At 42.1% G+C, this 18163-nt stretch overlaps 2 protein-coding genes across 10 annotated transcripts in view; one reads left to right on the forward strand and one right to left on the reverse strand.

Annotated features, from left to right (window-relative positions):
* LOC124216189 (zinc finger protein 541) overlaps positions 1–8976 on the reverse strand; it is a 183196-nt gene extending 174220 nt beyond the window's left edge. The window contains exon 1 of one of the 6 annotated variants that reach the window (XM_046620415.2): positions 8402–8971. The gene's annotated coding sequence lies outside the window, so the exon portion shown is untranslated. Of the gene's footprint in view, positions 1–8385 lie in introns of all 6 variants that reach the window. The other 5 variants (XM_046620410.2, XM_046620411.2, XM_046620412.2 and 2 more) reach the window with 5 other exon arrangements.
* Positions 8954–18002, forward strand: atl (atlastin GTPase). 4 transcript variants are annotated; one of them, XM_046620428.2, is made up of 9 exons: positions 8961–9172; positions 13502–13576; positions 14176–14438; positions 15237–16016; positions 16133–16354; positions 16433–16647; positions 16735–16801; positions 17134–17530; positions 17673–18002. In XM_046620428.2, the coding sequence occupies exons 1-8, from the start codon at positions 9118–9120 to the stop codon at positions 17260–17262; spliced, it is 1806 nt and encodes a 601-aa protein (XP_046476384.1). In that variant the 5' UTR covers positions 8961–9117; the 3' UTR covers positions 17263–17530; positions 17673–18002. The 4 variants fall into 4 exon arrangements, with proteins under 4 accessions (XP_046476385.1, XP_046476384.1, XP_046476382.1 ...); XM_046620426.2 differs by lacking the exon at positions 8961–9172 and adding an exon at positions 11194–12065; XM_046620429.2 differs by lacking the exon at positions 13502–13576 and having other exon boundaries at positions 8954–9172.
* The last annotated feature ends 161 nt before the right edge of the window (positions 18003–18163 follow it).

The raw sequence follows: 18163 nt of genomic DNA on the forward strand, positions 1-18163 counted from the left end.
AGCACGGTACCGTAGCGGAAGCTGCTCACCTGTATGACCGATTATGTATTATTGAACTCTAAATAATACCAGATGTGTACATGGAATTAAAATTCATGTACAAAATGATCTGTTGCGGCGGTGGCATCGATTCGCGGAGGAATTTCTCGGGCGCAAATATTTGCGCGATGTAAATAAAATAGGTTATGTAGACACGGTGACGGTCGCCTGCGGAGTTCCCGCAAGTATGTACGTGAAACCCTGTTCTTCACTTCGCTTCCAAGTTTTCTTGGTTTTCTTTTTTTTCTCTCACAGCTGCTGCTTTGTCTTAAAATTACTCGAAACGTAAGAACTCTTTTACGCTAAACCAAATACAGGAATCGTATTGTGTAAATAAATAAGGTGTGTAATGAATGAGCCTGTTGTAAATATGTTGATATTCTTTTTTTCGTACAAACGATTGCGAGAGATTCCATCTTTTAAACGATATGTACGATCATTCTTATTAATATTACACTCGTGCATTAGGTATAATAATAATTATACGCATGCTGCGTTGAAAATATATATGTATGTATATATCGCCTGGAATTATATTGGCAACGTATATTGATGGCAGTAATGAAATTTCATTAGTGGAACACAGCCGACGCGATATGTTTTTTATTTGATTTTATTTGATTTTATTTGATTTTTTTTCACATTCCATTCTCCGTACGATATCTGCTATATTTTTCATTCAAATTTTGACAATCACACGATTCCTGCACTGATTGTTATTCTTTCAATTTCATTTATGCAAATTTGATTATAGACGTACCGCGGGTCGTAGGTACAATATCAACGAGATTTCTCCCAATTGTTGAATCATTTACTGATTGATACTGCAGCGCTGAAGGTGAAAATTCGATCATCATCAGAATAGACAGGAAGCAATGCATGTGCAATTATACATGTAACGTACATACATATAGTTGTGAGAAATTTAATTACTTACCACAACAATGAGATCAATTATTATTTCACGCGATTATAACTTCCGCGTCGGGCAGGTTCATTATAATGTAGGTATACGATAGTTTGATGAATATTTTTCTTTGCGCGTGGATATGTAAAACATTGGGGAAGAGAATGAAAAAAAAGAAAACTCATCACATCGGAATCCGGTGCGTGTCGCTTCGTGCGTATCAAGGTGAAAGAAAGAAATGCCGTACACACGAGTCATTGATGTGTAACTTTGTGTTTTTTCACTTATTTTTTCTTCTTATCGTTTCAATCGAAACGAAATACACGAAGTTTCACGATAATGCAGAGAGAGGAGTGATTATTCGTCAGAAATCGAACGTGAAATGAGAAAGTGAAGAGAAAGAGGAAGGAGAAAAAGAAACCGAATACAAAAACGATCGAACAGGAATTTAACAACATGAAAAGGAAACAGAATCTTCCTACAGTGTAGAAAAAATATATAATATCGCTAGCATCAAAGTATTTCATTAAATTATACACGTATGTGTACATTCGTACATGCACGTGTATCAAAAATAATATAAATATAAGAAAAAAAAAAACAAAAAAGTACTTGGCGCACACCTGTATCGAGGACACTGATCTAAACAGAAAATTGTATCGTTGAATTATTCAAGAGGCTATTAAGTGTTTCGTAATGCGAGCCAGGGAGCTCGATTGAACCACGCTTGCTTGCCCGGTTGCTTGCTTGCTTCGACGGTAAAGACGACGACGGCCTATTCGATCCTAGAGACAGAACTTCGCGTTCTGCGATGCGCGTAGCTCCTCTATATATCTACCTACAATCTGTTCACCTATTTGCACAATATACCTACACCTCGTTATTGAGAATCTGATTTCGCAAAAACAGAAGAGAGAACGGAGAACAGACACGTGTTAGAAAGACTTAATGTCACGCCGTATTATATGAATGTGAAAATTGATTTATAACGAGCTTGAAGTTGGTTACGTTACTGTAACGACGCAGGTTTAGGAAAAATCGTTACTTTGCACCTTTTATTAGGAATGTCTGCAACTTAGCGAACCATGATGAACAATACATATACTCTTATTTTCGAAAGCCAACTATTTCAAACAAAAAGTCATTCTAAAATTCGGTACTTCTTTTTTTTTACACTATTACAGTGTACAATCTTGATTTTCGTTTTGTATACGATTTTTTCGAGATATACCGCACGTCATATATTCTCACATTGCCTGAAAAATGCTAATTTTGAAAAAATTAAAAAGTAAACAATTTCTGAAACATGTCGAAAATATCTGAAAATCGTCCGAAAAGTTTTACTTTATTCACATAAAGGCATTTCGAGTCAATGTTTTCATTTTAAAGTGAACGAGTTAACGTCACTAACTTCAGCCTCATGATCGATTTACCGAACAGAGCAATGATCGCGATGAAATTGCAGAGAGAAGGTCGAGCGCGATCTATCGTTGAACGAATTCGCGAATATATTGTTGTGATAAAGAAGAAAAGCGAGGCAAGAGGGGAAAAGATAGTGGCCGAATTTCCGCTCCTTTATATATATATATATATATATGTGTGTGTGCTTATAACGTCGGCGTCGGCGTCGTCGACGCGACGGGTGGAGGAAATACGACGGCGTCGCTCCTAAATCCAGATTGACCCATTGATCCAGTTTGACAAAGTAAGAAAAATAGATAGCTCTGTATAGTTGCGAGTATTCAGCTGCTGCAGCTGCTCTATTACGTGAGGAACGAGGAGATGAAAATAATAAAACGTGAAATTACGGACACAAGCAGGGAAGTGCAAAACAAAAACCCGCGTGACGTGATATATATAGTAATAACTAAATAACAATCATTGAATATCTAGTAAAATCGGTGACCCTGCATTCTTAATCCAAACCACATCCAGCCCTTCGATTTCTCGACGACGACTGTAAAATCGGCATTGAAACAAATTAATAATGATATAAAGATATAATTCATTAATTTCGAAGGTTGTCGAGAACGAGAACCGCTTATATAACAATATGTAATATACTCGATGTACGTTATGCGGAACGCCGATATTGTACAGTTTTTAATGACAGTGACGAGTTGAATCTATTTTTGATGTTACATTTTAAGTGGTGGCTGCTGATTTCCGGTCCGCTTAAACGCCACGTGGCGACTCGGACGGAAACTCACCCCGGTGAGTTTAATATTCCGGTTGTCTCGTGGGCGGATACTTCGAAAGAAAAGATTGCTTTTGAATTTTGAAACTCGATTCAATTGCTTCCGTGCGTCGTGTGATTGAAGTTAGTAACGTTACTTGTAACGGTGAAATTTTTGGAAAAAATCGTCATCACGCGCCATTAGAATTGTTCCAAGATTTAGCAAACCATACCGAATGAAGCATTCCCATATTTTTCAAAAGGCAAATTCGTTAAAAGTCATTCTAAAATTGCAAAATAATCAATTTCTTCCTCATATTTCGTGACGTCAACGCTACTTACTTCAGGGTGGCCACAAATTTTTAGGAAAAAAATTCCACAACTTTTCCAGGTTCTCCAGAACTTAACCCTCAAGTCACTAAAACCCGAATCGTTCGGCTTATTAATTTTATATTCGTTTCGAGTTGAATTGAAAGAATTGAAGAAAAATATAACGCAGAAGAAAATCATTTTGCGCAATTTTTTTTCTCGACGAAAAAAAGTAAACTTCTTACCTCAAAAAATCATTTCTAATCCACGTGATAGAAGAACTGATAATCTCAGTTTTTTCCACGACCAAATTAAAAATCTTATATTTCGTATAATTCGACATTGCACAAGACGCGAGCAGCAACAGAGTAATAAGTACAAACGACATTGTGTCGCTGCGGCACGCGGCTTAACACGCAGTGCCAACACATACATACACGACAGGTATTTTGCAACGTTTATTGCATGCACATAGTGTGACGTATGTACGTACGTACATAGTATCCCTATCGCAGGACAGAACGGTGTTAAGAAACTCGCGCCCGACCATTTGGCACGCGACGATTTATTGTAAATCTCGTTCGTCGTCGAAATATATACGAGGGGTCCGATTTGCGGGGATAAAAACCGGAAGGGCGGTATATTTTCGGGAGGTCATGTACGATACTACGCCGCCGTTATATATCGAAGTACGAATGTGCGGGGAGAATGAAATTAAACGTCCGCGCGCGGCGCGCGCAGCAGCAGCAGCGGAAAAAGCATTCGCGAGGGAATTTTACTTTTTTTTCCATGTATTTTTTTTATTTTTCATCGTTTCGTTTTTTACCGCTGCTTCCCAGCGCGCGAGTATTTTATTCGCACGAGATTTTCGCGCTGTACATATTATATATGCAGAGTCGGTGGCTTTGGCAAATGGCCAGACGACACCTCTCTTTCTCTCTTTCTATACGCGCACGCTAGATTTCACGACTAAAAAGGATTATAAATTTATGCCAAACTTTGCGGGCTTATATTTCATCAATATACACATGTATGTATGTGGGTATGCTGTACGCACATCGGGCGTTTCGAAAGAAAACGCCGATACATACAACGTGCGTGTGCGATTATCTCGGCAATGTTATCACATCCTTCCTTTTGGCGAGGTAATTGTACGTATAGGTATAAATGATTTTATATTATAAGCTTGTAGGTATAGGAACGAGATGTACATATATATATATAACACATACGCGTATACTTGAGAGAGAGAGAAAGAGAAAAAAGAAACCAAGCATAAATGTAAATAAAGTAAGTAAAACTACCCTCGGATGCGCAGTGCATGCTGAAAGCTGCAAGCATTCCGCTGCTACTGCTGCACGCTGTAATACGTACCGAGCAGTATTTGTGCGCGTACACCCACATATATAATTCAGCCAACGGATTTTAATTGCAATTAGGGCACGTATACGCGCAGACAGGCTGCAACTGCCTGTTACTCAGGAGCTTAAGCTGCAGCAGCGGTGGAGGAATAAAAAAAAAAAGTATATAATATAAGGTGCTTATACCTACGTATAACTCTTCGACGCGAATGATTTTAAAAATAACTATAAGTTACAACGTGGCGAAGCTAGAAAATATCATTATTTGCCTCACGGCCCCGAGATCGGGTCAAAATTTTGCATATATAATTTAGAATCTACATAATATTTGCATAAGTGCAACGGTTAAGCTGTACAATTTGTTTAAAACGAGAAAAGAAACAAAATCCGGTTTCTAAATTTTTGCTCGAAAACCAACAGCAATGATCGCGATAATAATTTGATTATTTTTATTTTTTACCGTCGCGATGATACAGCGTATACATATATTTAATATCATATATACAATACACGTATGAGGTACATACGAGAGATTTTGACTCGAGATAAAAAACGTACGAGATCCGTTGTTGAGCCGTAAATTGAAACCGCGGGGTACTGCTGCCCGAGTCAAGTCACTCATTGATGCGAGAGAGAATGTGCGATAAATACTATCGTAAATACGTCACGCGTACATACATATATATTCGTACACACGTATACGCGTATAATTATACGAGAGGAAACGAGAATACCAGATCAGCGTCGAAGCTTGCGGAAGTCAGGCAGAGAGGGAGAGGGAGGGGGAGAGAGTAGGTAGGTATTATATATGATTCGGAGCAGCTGGTGTGCTGGGATAATTCAAACAGACTTTCAGCGTATTTAATCATCAATGCGGGAGTTGACCGCATCGGAAGGGACGCGTTGACGTCCGGTATTGATTGGCGAAATTAGATAATATAATTAATAATTTGGCGAAAGGGGCGTCGCGTCGGAAGAAATTGGATGCGGACTACGCGCCGTGTGACTGAGGGATTTGGAATACAAAACATGGGGGAGTCTGGGGAAGGTAAATAAATACGACAGGACAGGTATGATACAATTCAATGCGTCGCATACCTACATGACGCACTTCGGGCACTACGAAGCGATGTGCGAAATAGAGAAAAAGAAGAGGGAGGAAGAAGACAAATGCCGAGCTTACAGACAATTACGCGGATGACACAGTTTTCGTAAAAATAGCACCGGCTATTTCTGGACCTCCGCATAGAATCTAGATAGAATAGCGCTACCGCCACGGTAGCGTATAGTACGTGTGTCGCGTAGGGAGAGAGTGCTTTGCCTATCTATATATCTATCCATCTATCCGCATAGATAGATCCATGCACGTATCGCAGTTTATAACCGAGCTGCGCGCTGCGGAACATGACGAAGGCATGCCTGCTTATAACCACCTACCACCAACCCCTCGTCCCGCTGTCTCAAACTCCTCGAGCTACTCTATAACGTAAGTTTCTTTATATGTATAGGTTGTACGTATTCATAAATATGCTCTCGCGTCTTCATTTAGAACCTCATTTTTCCATCTCCAGTGTTTTTTCTTCCTCACCTTTCTCTTCTCATTTATTATCTTACTTTCTTTCACTTCGCTACTCATAGATAGTTATGAGGTACACTCGTAGCGTGTGTACATTTTCGCAATGTAAGTAGACAAAGATTTTATACAATGTGGACTGTGTGATAAATCACAACTTTTAACGGATAAGTCAAAAGTGATTTGTGCCAATAAATCGAAGGATAAATCAAATTATAATCAGACGTACCTATATATGTGCGTATGAAAAGATTGCCAAGTAAGCAAAGAAATATCGATTTTAAGATGGCGTAACGGTGAACACGAAATCACAGCTTTGAACGTAAAAAACGAAGGAAAAAAAAAAAACATTTCATGTTTTTGGAACATCGATTGCGGCGCATAAATGGCTCCTTTTCGGTGCCCGTTGGTGAAAAAGAAAGAGAACTCTGCTCTACCGCTATGAAACAAGTAATTATCAATTATTATATTAGACCTTGCGCAACGGTGGAATAATAATTAACCAAATCACCTCGAGCAAAATGATGGCTAGGCAGCAAGCAAGCGAGGAGGAGGAAGAGGAGGAGGAAAGCAAGAAGAAGCAGAAGAAGACGGTTGAATTTAACGAGATTGAAGTTAGTAACGTTATCCTAACGAAACATCGTGAAAAAATCACTATCTTCTTATTTTAACAATGATACCGAACGAACCAAGATTGCGAAATATGAATACGTTTTGTTTCATCACGGTTTACCGAATTTAAAACAGTTTCAAAATGGCGAAATAACCAAGATTTTTCCTCAGTACGAATCGTTACGATAACTTCAACACGATCGAATTTATTAGGCCTATCCGAATCGTCCGACAACGCGACGAGAGCTCGAGGCTAAAAAGCCGTGCAGCCCGAGAGTCGGTCGACAAAACGGTGAAAAAGAAACGGTCAGCGGTAGGTAGTCAATAGGTTGCGTTTCTCCTGCTTCCCCCGTTCTTCTCCTCTCTGTTTTTCAATTCGAGGGAACGGGACAACGTGGAAGCAAGAAAACACCAACATCCCTGCCCTGCACCTGCCCGTGAGGCAATTCGGTCGGCCCTTTAAATATCCACGACGACGGTTAAATCCCTCTGTCAATGCATCCATCCCCCCCTTCGCTGTGGCGGTGAGACCACGTGAATGAAACAGCAGTAGAGGCCCTTTAAATGCAACAGCTTATACCTGCCCCTGTCTCTCAGGATTTAATCTCATCGGTCGGAGCATCGCGTCAACAAACCGGTGCCGCTGTCAAAACTCGGAAAATTCTCGTTGGATAGATAAATATATAGACACACACACACACACACGCGCGCGCGCGCGCGCTCATGTTGTTTTTTATTTTTATTTTCTTGAGAAGATATGTTAAAGAGGATGAAAATTAATCGGAATCGTTCGCAGTTTCTAAACGTATGCAGTGTCTCGGGAGAACGGGAAATTCATCACGGGTCAGGTTTCTGTGACCTTAGACGTTTCGTTGCGTACTCGAGCTTGCAGAAACAACAATCGACACGCGTTGTTCCTGTCGAGTTGATGTAATATCCAGTTGAACGTAGAGGCCTAAGGTATTAGAAAAAAGAAAAAAAAAAAACAACAGCGACGAGAAAGAAAGATAAAGAAAAGTAGAGAGGTAAAGAGAGTGAGAGAGAGAGAAAGAATGAGAATCAGAGATAGTAAACGTGAATTCCACTGATTTTGAAAACGTTTTGTCGGGTGAAAAATAGTGCGATTGAAAGGGAAAAAGTTGATATCGTGTTGTTGAAGCAACGACCACAAGGCGGCCGTATTTCGATGATCGTCGCCTGGTCTAAGAGTTTATTTACCGAACGACACCGTCGACGGTAACGCAGCTACCATTTTAGAACAAAACGTTTCTAATATCGCGTTTGCAAAACGCCAAATATCGTCCGGTGGGTGAACGACGGAAAGGTGAGGAGGGTAGCGTAACGACAGGCGAGAGAAAAAGAGAAAGATTGACAGAAAGGTGATACCTAGATAACAAAGCGTTCGTACGTTGTGTACTACTTACGACGGTTGGTCTCCAGGTTTGGTTAGGTCCCCTTCTGCACTTAAACGATCACACCTCGCACACAATAAAAATCAAAATCCCGCACGAAACAAACCACCGCGCACAGCATCCACATTCCACCATGGGAATCTGCGGGCCGCGAAACACATTTGAGATAAAGATAAATCCGCGGATGAAATGTAGTGCGCGTGTCGCGCGCGCTACACTCTCTCCTCCCTTCGGTTCGCTCGTACAATGTAGGTACTAGTTTTACATCTACGGTTTGTAAATATCGAATGGCGAGAGAATGGACGGGGAGGGGGTAGGGTGAAGGAGCCGCGACAACGTAGGGCTGATCGGTGGTCAGAGCTGTAAATAGGCGTAGTACGAACAGCCGGTTTAAATCCGCGCTCGTTGTTATTACCGCGACGTTAATAACGCGGTTCTCGGACGAGAGTGAGAGAGAGAGAGAGAGAGAGAAGAGACGGAGTGCGAGGGAGAGAGAGAGAGAGAGATAGTCGACGATGCGACGCAGCGTTTAATCGACGTAAAATGGGAAAGTAGGTAGGTATCCCCGCTCGTCGCGCGCGACTCGGAGAAGCGAAGCGACGGCGCGCAGTGGCGTAGCATTACATCTGGTACGATACGTACGAGAGCGCGGATAGAAAACCGAACGGCGCCGCACGCAGCCTTCGAGGCGGAGGCAGTTCTGGAAGTGACGTCACACGCAACCCAACATGGCCGACGTTAAACAACGTAAACATAGTCGCGAGTACGAGGGCACGGATGCTGGTGAGTTTGAAACAATTATTAACCTGTGTCGGGAAGGTAACTCGGTCGAGAACATCGTCATTCGACCTCGCGGATACTTGCGTGTCGCCGTAAACGTGTAAAAGCCGAGCGGGACCGCGAGGCGTAAGAAAATACCGAGCATAAAGTGGCTCCAGCTGTATTCTGCAACATCACTCCGCTGTTTTGTTGCCCCTTGTTTTTTTACCTCTCCCCTCCCCGCCCGCCCCCACCGCCTCCCCCCGTCTATCTCCACGCTTCGCGATCTGCGTCCACTTCAAAGATACGATATATTAACCTCGAAATTCGTCGACGAGTCGCTACTGCCGAAGAAGCGCCGAAGGTTATAACGTTCCTCCTGCTGCTCCTGTCAACTCTGTGTTTCCTGGCTTGTGAATACAGGTTAGCAGTCCCGATCTCCCGTCACTGATCGTTCGACGCCTTACTTCGTTGTATCGGCGGGTCTCGCTCGCCTCTCAATCCCGTCATTTCTCCATCCTTTATATCCAGCTAACGAACCTTCTCTGTCATAATGGCATCGCTCCACGCAGATCGGGGTTTTGTAGGCTAAAATTCGCAAAGCACTTACGACGCATGACAGACGGCCCGGCGAGTGCTGCCACCTTCACGAATTAACACGGAACTAGGTTTTCCCATGCGAGTTGACTGACGTAGGCGGTAATTTAGAATCATCTGTACGATATTATGCATGCAGTGCTTTTTTTCACCCGAGACTTCGACCACCAGCGTCAACCACTTTGCATTTCGTTTAATACACGTTTCGTCGTGACGATTTTGATTAAACGATTAGGCGCGTATCTTGGGTCAACGTCTACAATGTTTCCCGCTCTGTTGAATGCTAATGTTCAAAAAAAATCCTACCCCGTTAATATTCTATCTTTTTGTTTCTACACTTGCGAATAGTTCAAAGTCCTTTGCGCAAACGATAGAATTTCAGGTATCAGAGTTCGATTAATCACTCAGGCTACTCGATGTCGATGCAGTATCTCGCGGTTATTAAATTTTATCAACCCTCTTTAAACCAGCACCCCAGGCATTGACATTTTTTCCCTGTCGTTGCACGCTACTATTTCATCCGTTCATTTCTCCGCGGAATTAATTCTTCTCTCACCCTCCTTGCCTCCCTTGTTTCTCTCTCTCTCTCTCTCTTTCTTTTCCCCAGAGAAATCGTTCGCCCAATGCGAATTTTCCACTTTCCATTAATTCGTTCCGCAGCAATTAGGATATTTCGTAGCGGGCTTAGGCCGGGTGGAAGTATAAGACTGACTTGAAAGGGACGACGACGAGAAAACGGGTATTCGTTCGGAGGCAGCAGCGGCACCTCGACTCGTTCCAATTCCTCAAATTACTCCGTAAATATTAAAGAGAGAAATTATTATTCCCCCCACTCCGGACCTCAGATATACGTACACACGGTTATACATGTAATCCGCAGCTCATTTTCCCGAAGTATAACAAAAGCGAATGTTTCGTCTTTCTCTCGCTACTTTACATTCTTGCCGGTCATTCGTCGAGGCGAGGCTTGACAACCGTACCTGTAAAGATTCTACGATAATTACTCTAATCGGGTGTCAATCGATGAGAGTACACGGCAAAAGGAACCGCCAATGGGTTAAACAGGTCACAGCGACGGAGGAAGGAGAAGCGCAAACTCGTTAGTGACGAAGTGTAACTACCTACACAAATTGTAGGATATATACGCGACGGTTAATTCTATATACGACGTGTGATCGCATACGTGCAAGATACGGACGATAGATGAATTGCGTGACTAATCACCGGAGCGTCGTCGTAAGATTTCAAGGAAGAATCCTTGGAGAGAGATGAAGGCCATTAGCCGACGAGTTTCGGATAGAGATATTTTTAAACTTTTGTACTATTCAGAGTGTTGACGAATTTTTTCCGCCCCACCCCCCAAGTCAACTTTGAATAATTCGAAAACAATTGACTAATTTTTTAAAATTTTTACCACATCAACGAATTGCACTTCCTCCGAATAACTGTCTCAGAGTTCAGGTGAAAATCTGAAAAAATTGGGCAATTTTTTTTGAATTATTTGAAGTTGATTTGCGGGGTGGGGCGGAAATGATTCGTCTACATCCAAAACAAGGACCACCCTAGCGTACATGCTCGTAATTGTTAAAGGAAGAAAAATTTGGTTTAAAATTTTAAACCGAATTGTTGTAAACTCTTAGGAAAAGGGAGAAAATAATTTGGGGAAATAGAGGCAGGCACTCTGAATACGACCCGTTGCAGTTAACGCTGGATGTATACGCGAATACGAAGGCGTCGGGACGTTTATAAATATAGTTTCGCGGTTGTCAACGTTGATTGACAGATAGATGCGAAATGATGGATTGTAGAGGAGCGAGAAACAGGGGTAAAATCGTTTTGAAATTTTTTGTCAAGTGTAAAAATTTTTGGCCGCCACCAAGATCATGGCAGCGGGCCGAAATCCCGAACCGTGCCAAACCTATACAGCGAGTATTATTTCCGTCTCATCCGCCGAAATTCTCGAGTGTTCGGAACCTCGTCGGACGATCAGTGCAGAGAGATCGCGGGTTGGCAGTATAAGTTAAGTAGCGATTAATAAAGAGCCAGCAATAATTCTCAGCGTGAATCAAGCGCTCAATTGACACCGTAAAAATCCACTCGGCGAGCGCGAATGGTGGTCGGTCGTGTCGAGGGTTTTTGGTTCGGAAAATGCAGAGTGAAAGACGCGCCAAGCCGCGAGAATATCCGCGGGAGGGTCGGAGGAAGGTGAAGCCAAAGAGGGACGGAAGTTCCGGCCCAAAAACAGGAACGAGGAAAATGGAAGGGGTCGATGAGGGGCGCGGGAGAAAATCCTTCCCCGTTCAGGAACCGGGCATTGCTGGTACATATAATGCATGCGATAGCGATAATTATATAACCGCGTCGGTCGTATAGGTATATATGTATATTAGGCCGGTTTTTTAAAAAAATATTCTCTTTCCTCTTACGCACCCTTCGAAAAGATAGTTTTTAGCCTGACACGAAGCCTCGCGAAATCGGAACTCGGTAGGCAAATTCTAAAAGGTGACTCGTCCAAAATTTGAATTTTTCAAACACTCTAACCGAAATATCTCGAAAACTCAACAAGTTGGGAAACTGTTTTTGGTTTCATTTTGTAGATAGTCAAATTTTCTATAAAAACAAAAAGGTCGATGTGTATATTACCGCGGTGCATCGCGATTAATGTTTTAATTCAGTCAGCTTGTCTCATCGAATGCACGGAAATCGTTTGCGGCGGAAATTGACTAACGCAGCCGCTTGTAAATTTATCTATCAATACCTTCTGTCCGAATGTCAACTCATTGTACAATACGGCTAATCACCGAGTCACTCTCTGCTGCGAATATACATATGCATATCCGCAATATACATATATGTATTATTTGCTGACCATGCCCCCGGTGTTACACATGCAGACACTTGTCACGCTTTTCCCTCGCGACGCTGTTAAATTTCTCTCAGCTACACCGAGGGCGATTCGCATAATGTACAAAGCGAAAGAAACGCACAAATGACGGAGAAGAAAGACGGAAAATTAATACCCGGCAAAAACGAGAGGGAAAGCTAGCTATGCGATATCAATATAAATATAATATTCTCTAGTTACCCCGCAGTTATTTTATACGCTCATTGTCAGCCATAATCTATTTATTATACGTAAGCGCTGCGTACCGTTTACATTTCTCGCGGCGTTCATTCCAATTTACCCGTGAGGTTGCTTTCGCTTTCCCTGCATTATATAGAGATCGGTTGCTGGGTATTCGATTTAAAATATTCCCGCAATTGAATAACCAAAATTATACTGAAAATCATCCAAAATGTTGAATACCGATAGAGGAATGATTATTTTTTTTTTTTAACACAACACTATAAACCGTCATCGCAAGTTGAAGTGCTGTTGTATCCTTCAACGTCCATCCGCTGACTACGTGTTGTTACGTTATACACAAACATCCGACTAACTATTATACGTGCAGGGCACCCACGTACCCGTCAGTGTCAAATACACGTGAATTTTTTCGGTATTAAAAAAACGCCGGAAATAACAAACGGAATAGATTTCGTTTCATGTATAACATATCCGTATCCTATGGATATCAAGAAGTATAACAACGGTGATCGAGATGTAAACTCCGGGGCGTGCTGCTGCCGTGATGTGGTACAATAAACGCGAAAACGAGAGACCGCGAGCCAGAATAGATTTTTTCTCGAAGAAAAATAAGAAAAGTCCGAGACGAATGAAATGTACATGTAGTTAGTTATACATACTGCTTTCAGCTGTGAAATCACCGATGACATCGCTCGACGAAAATGTCAACCGTATACTGCGAAGAAGCAGGGAGGCTCAAAAAGGTGGGGATCAATTCTTGTATTCCCGATCTTACTTTCTTCCATTCCATGGTGCTCCGCACCGGCCAGGATAAATCTGGAAATGTCAGGGAATTGATAAATGGACTGAGAGGACATTCTGGGAAAAGCAAGGGTTTTTTTTCAATTCTTGGGGACAAATAAGTGCCGGTATAGCGGAACAGTTTTAGGAGAAGGAAAAAGCCATCCGTCGCTTTATTAAATGTGTTGTAAACAAATTTTCCGTTTAACCAGTGCAGTAAATTTAGTCGTGAAAAATTATCATTAACTTATAAAATTCTATTCAAATTTTATAGTGACTGTCACAGTTCTATTTCAGTCTATTTCATTATACTTCGATTCCTTGGTCACAACTTCTTATAAGAAGGAGAAAAAGAGAGAGAGAGAGAGAGAGAGAGAGAGGGAGAGGGAGAGGGAGAGGGAGAGGGAGAGGGAGAGGGAGAGGGAGAGGGAGAGGGAGAGAGAGAGAGAGAGAGAGAGAGAGAGAGAGAGAGAGAGAGAGAATCTCCCAGCCCTGGAACATGTGTAATAGAAAAGTTTTTCACTTCCGTTCTGGAAAGTCATAATCGGCTCTGTGGGTTTAGGAAATTCGGGAGATCGAGAGAGGATAGAGAGGCTCTCGATGGAGGAACCGGAGGTTCGGGATGGACGGGAAGTGGGCAAACCCGTCCAGGTGGTACTTGCCCATCCTGACCATACTTTCGAGCTCGACGAAGACGCCCTGGAGGAGATCCTCGTCCAGGACGATATCAAGGACCGAAGCGTCGTCGTCGTTTCCGTTGCCGGAGCCTTTAGAAAGGGCAAGAGCTTCCTGCTCGACTTCTTCCTTCGCTACATGAACACCAGGGTCAGTAGTTAGGGAGAAACTAAAGAAGCTAAAGTTTGTAACGTTTAACGCGACGGTACACAGGGAAGAAAGTCATCGTTGTGGAATATTAGAACGACTTTCCAGTTAGGATTGGACATGAATACGTTTTGTTTGTCACGGCTGACTAAATTTCAGACATTTTCAACAAATGGTGCGAAGGTAACGATTTTTCCGAAACATGCATTCTCACAGTAACGTTACTAACTTCAACCTCGTAGAAAATCTGGATTTTCCAACACGCCCGTTCCGCATGATTGAACCATCATTTATGCTTTGTATATATGTACCCCCATTTTGTGTAACGAACTGTTGGTACATAAACGCGAGTTACCTGCACCCTGCATTTGATTCGGGTAATTTCGGCCCGCGCAGGGGTAGCAGGTGTTTGTTTAAAGAGTTCGCAATTAACTGCCCCATTATTGCGAGGTGTATTCGAACTCGTTACACACGTCCACGTGTACCTGCACCCTCGCCACCATCGCCAGATGCATACTCTCGTTCAATCTCGCATTTATAACGCGATAGGCGAGGGGACACGGTGAAATATTCCATTACACCGAAGAATCGCCGATCGATCGTTCACCAGCATCAGTCGATTTTAGTCAACCGTTCGTCGTTCCAACGTGACTTTCACGTTTTTAGGTACCTTCGGTGCGATACCCAGTAATGCAGTCATCGTTCAATTAATAAGGAAACCCGTTTCCGTTTCATGTTCCATCATTGATGTGGGAAATTTCTACGACGCTGCGATCTGCCTCGCCGCTTGATTACCGACAGTATAATCTCAATATTGAAACGAACTCGTGGCTGGGGGCGGACGAAGATCCCTTGGATGGTTTTTCGTGGAGGGGAGGATCCGAGCGCGATACTACGGGGATTTTAATGTGGTCGAAAGTGTTCAAGGGGACGCTTCCCAGCGGTGAGAAGGTTGCCATTATACTGATGGACACTCAGGGAGCGTTCGACAGTCAATCGACGGTCAGAGATTGCGCAACGGTATTCGCCTTGAGCACCATGCTGTCTTCGGTACAAATATACAATCTATCGCAAAATATCCAGGAGGATGATCTTCAGCATTTACAACTGTTCACCGAGTACGGTAGATTGGCTTTGGAAAAGTCAGGCAGCGTACCATTCCAGAGATTACAGTTCTTGGTGAGGGACTGGAGTTTCCCTTACGAGGCTGACTATGGGGCTGAAGGGGGTAAAAAGATACTCCAGAGAAGACTGGAGATATCGAGCAGGCAACATCCCGAGTTGCAGAGCTTGAGGAGACACATTAAATCCTGTTTCTCAGACATATCATGCTTCCTTATGCCTCATCCCGGACTAAAAGTTGCCACAAATCCAAATTTCGACGGTAGATTGGCGGAAATTGAATCTGAGTTTAAAGTTCAACTGAAGACGTTAGTGCCGATGCTACTTGCTCCGGAAAATTTAGTTACGAAAAAAATTGACGGTCAAGTCGTCAAAGCTAGAGACCTGTTAGAGTACTTCAAGAGTTACATTAAAATTTACAAAGGAGATGAGCTTCCCGAACCGAAGAGTATGCTTGTGGTAAGATTATTTTCCTAGTCTAGTATACCAGTTTAATTGTCTCGACGGTCCGGCGACTAGAAATGGAACTGTACAACGTCCACCGTTTTAGCGATAACTCAATAATTTTCAAACAGGCAACAGCTGAGGCGAACAACTTGTCCGCGGTAGCCGAGGCGAAAGATCTGTACTCGCAGATGATGGAAAATGTCTGCGGGGGTGCCAAACCATTTTTGGCAACAGCTCACCTAGAGTCGGAGCACCAAAGGTGCGTCGACAGAGCGCTCTATCAATTCTCGAATAAACGAAAAATGGGGGGCGACGAGTTCAGCCAAACTTACATGGAAAAATTACAAAAGGTAAACTCGATATCTGCGCATCGACAAAGGAACTCGTCTTTTATGCGGTTCTTCATTTCCCCACTCATTTTTCCGCAGGACATGGATGACTCGTTTCAACAATTCAAGGCGCACAACGAAAGTAAAAATATTTTCAAGGCAGCTCGAACACCGGCAGTGTTTTTCGCCATTGCCGTAACAATGTACATCCTTTCCGGAGTATTCGGCTTGGTTGGTCTCTACACCATTGCGAATATTTGTAATCTTGTTATGGGCATTGGACTCTTGACGCTGGTGCTGTGGGCCTACATCAGGTTCGTAGATCACAATTTGAAAATTTTGTCCTAGCGACTCTTACTGAGAAAGGGTTATCGAACCACGACGTTCGTATCTTGTTACAGATACAGTGGAGAGCTTCGAGAGCTCGGAACACAAATAGATGAATTAGCAAGTGCCATTTGGGAAAATGTAAGTAACAGTCGATCCTCGCTAAGTTTACCGTCTTCTTCAATCAAAACAAATTAATATCAATTGATAAAGTCATCGCTTGTAATCCAATATTAACAAGTGCAGCTGACACGTATGTATATACTTAAAGCACCAGAGGCAACAGTTGACTCGCTTATTCATCGGAACGCTTACAAATTTTTATAACATATTTAACCATGAAATGAAACAATTCGACGGTCAGATCCTTGAATGAGAATTGCTAAAAATACTGCTAGTATCAGTGAAAGCTGATACTTGAATGACACACTCCTGTGTTTCGATTAACATGTGGCATTTTCTTGTTCCAACAGGCCTGGCTATGTCTACATCTTATTCACAGGTTGCGATACATAATCCTTTCCGTATTTTTTGTTTTTATATGCTCCATCCCTTCCGTCGCCCTCATTCGTAGTTATCTTCGCAAGCATCGCAAAGTCTGATCCCACGCTTCCTTTTCATTCGCTATCTATTCAAAGTTTATGTCGCTCTCGAATGAAACTCTCGCCATTGATTTACAATGCTTTAAACGTAGGTTACGATGCTATTTATAACCCGTTTTTACTTATGTTTCGCAAACTTGTATAAATTATGTTTATCCTAGCCTTTTATGCCTGCATTTTCGTTGATGATTTATTATCGTATTATAATTATTTATCCCCGACACTAACACGCGCGCCATCCTTTGAATGGAATCAACGATTAGGAAAGGTACAGTCTACTTGTTACGATCAAAGTTTAGAACGATGTATCCAAATATATGATGTAAAAAAAATAAGGATTGACGAAAATTAATTTTCAACGACGAAACGTGAACGGTCATGTACGAATGATGATATTTTTAATATTCTAGTTCATGAAACCGCTTTATCAACAGTTCGTGGAGAAGTCGGTGTCCGTAGCTGTCGCGCAGGCTGCTGAGATGGCTACAAATTCGACGTTAAGTGCAAACGGCAAGCCTAAAATATCGTAACTTTCATTCCCTTAATTATGTTTCGCCCGGTAGGAAATATAAAAAAAGATAAATACACAAGGCATGAGAAGAAAAATATAAAGCTGCTAACGAAGCACACCGCAATAATGCAATCTTACAAAAGAAGAAGGAAAAAAAAAAACTTATTTTTGGCATGACTAAATTCAGATTCGATACAATTATTATCAAACACGCTGTGAAATTTTTAAAGGCTATATGTCACAGGAATAACATAGTGGCAATGAAGAGGTCAACCTATGATAGTTGTGAATGTATGTACAGTATACTCTGATAGTTAATCAATGTCAGATTGTTAAAATTATGGTTATTATTACAATCTATGATCATTGCTATTATATTGTTATAGAAAT

The sequence above is a fragment of the Neodiprion pinetum genome, chromosome 4 (assembly GCF_021155775.2).
Source record: "Neodiprion pinetum isolate iyNeoPine1 chromosome 4, iyNeoPine1.2, whole genome shotgun sequence".
Lineage (NCBI taxonomy): Eukaryota > Metazoa > Arthropoda > Insecta > Hymenoptera > Diprionidae > Neodiprion > Neodiprion pinetum.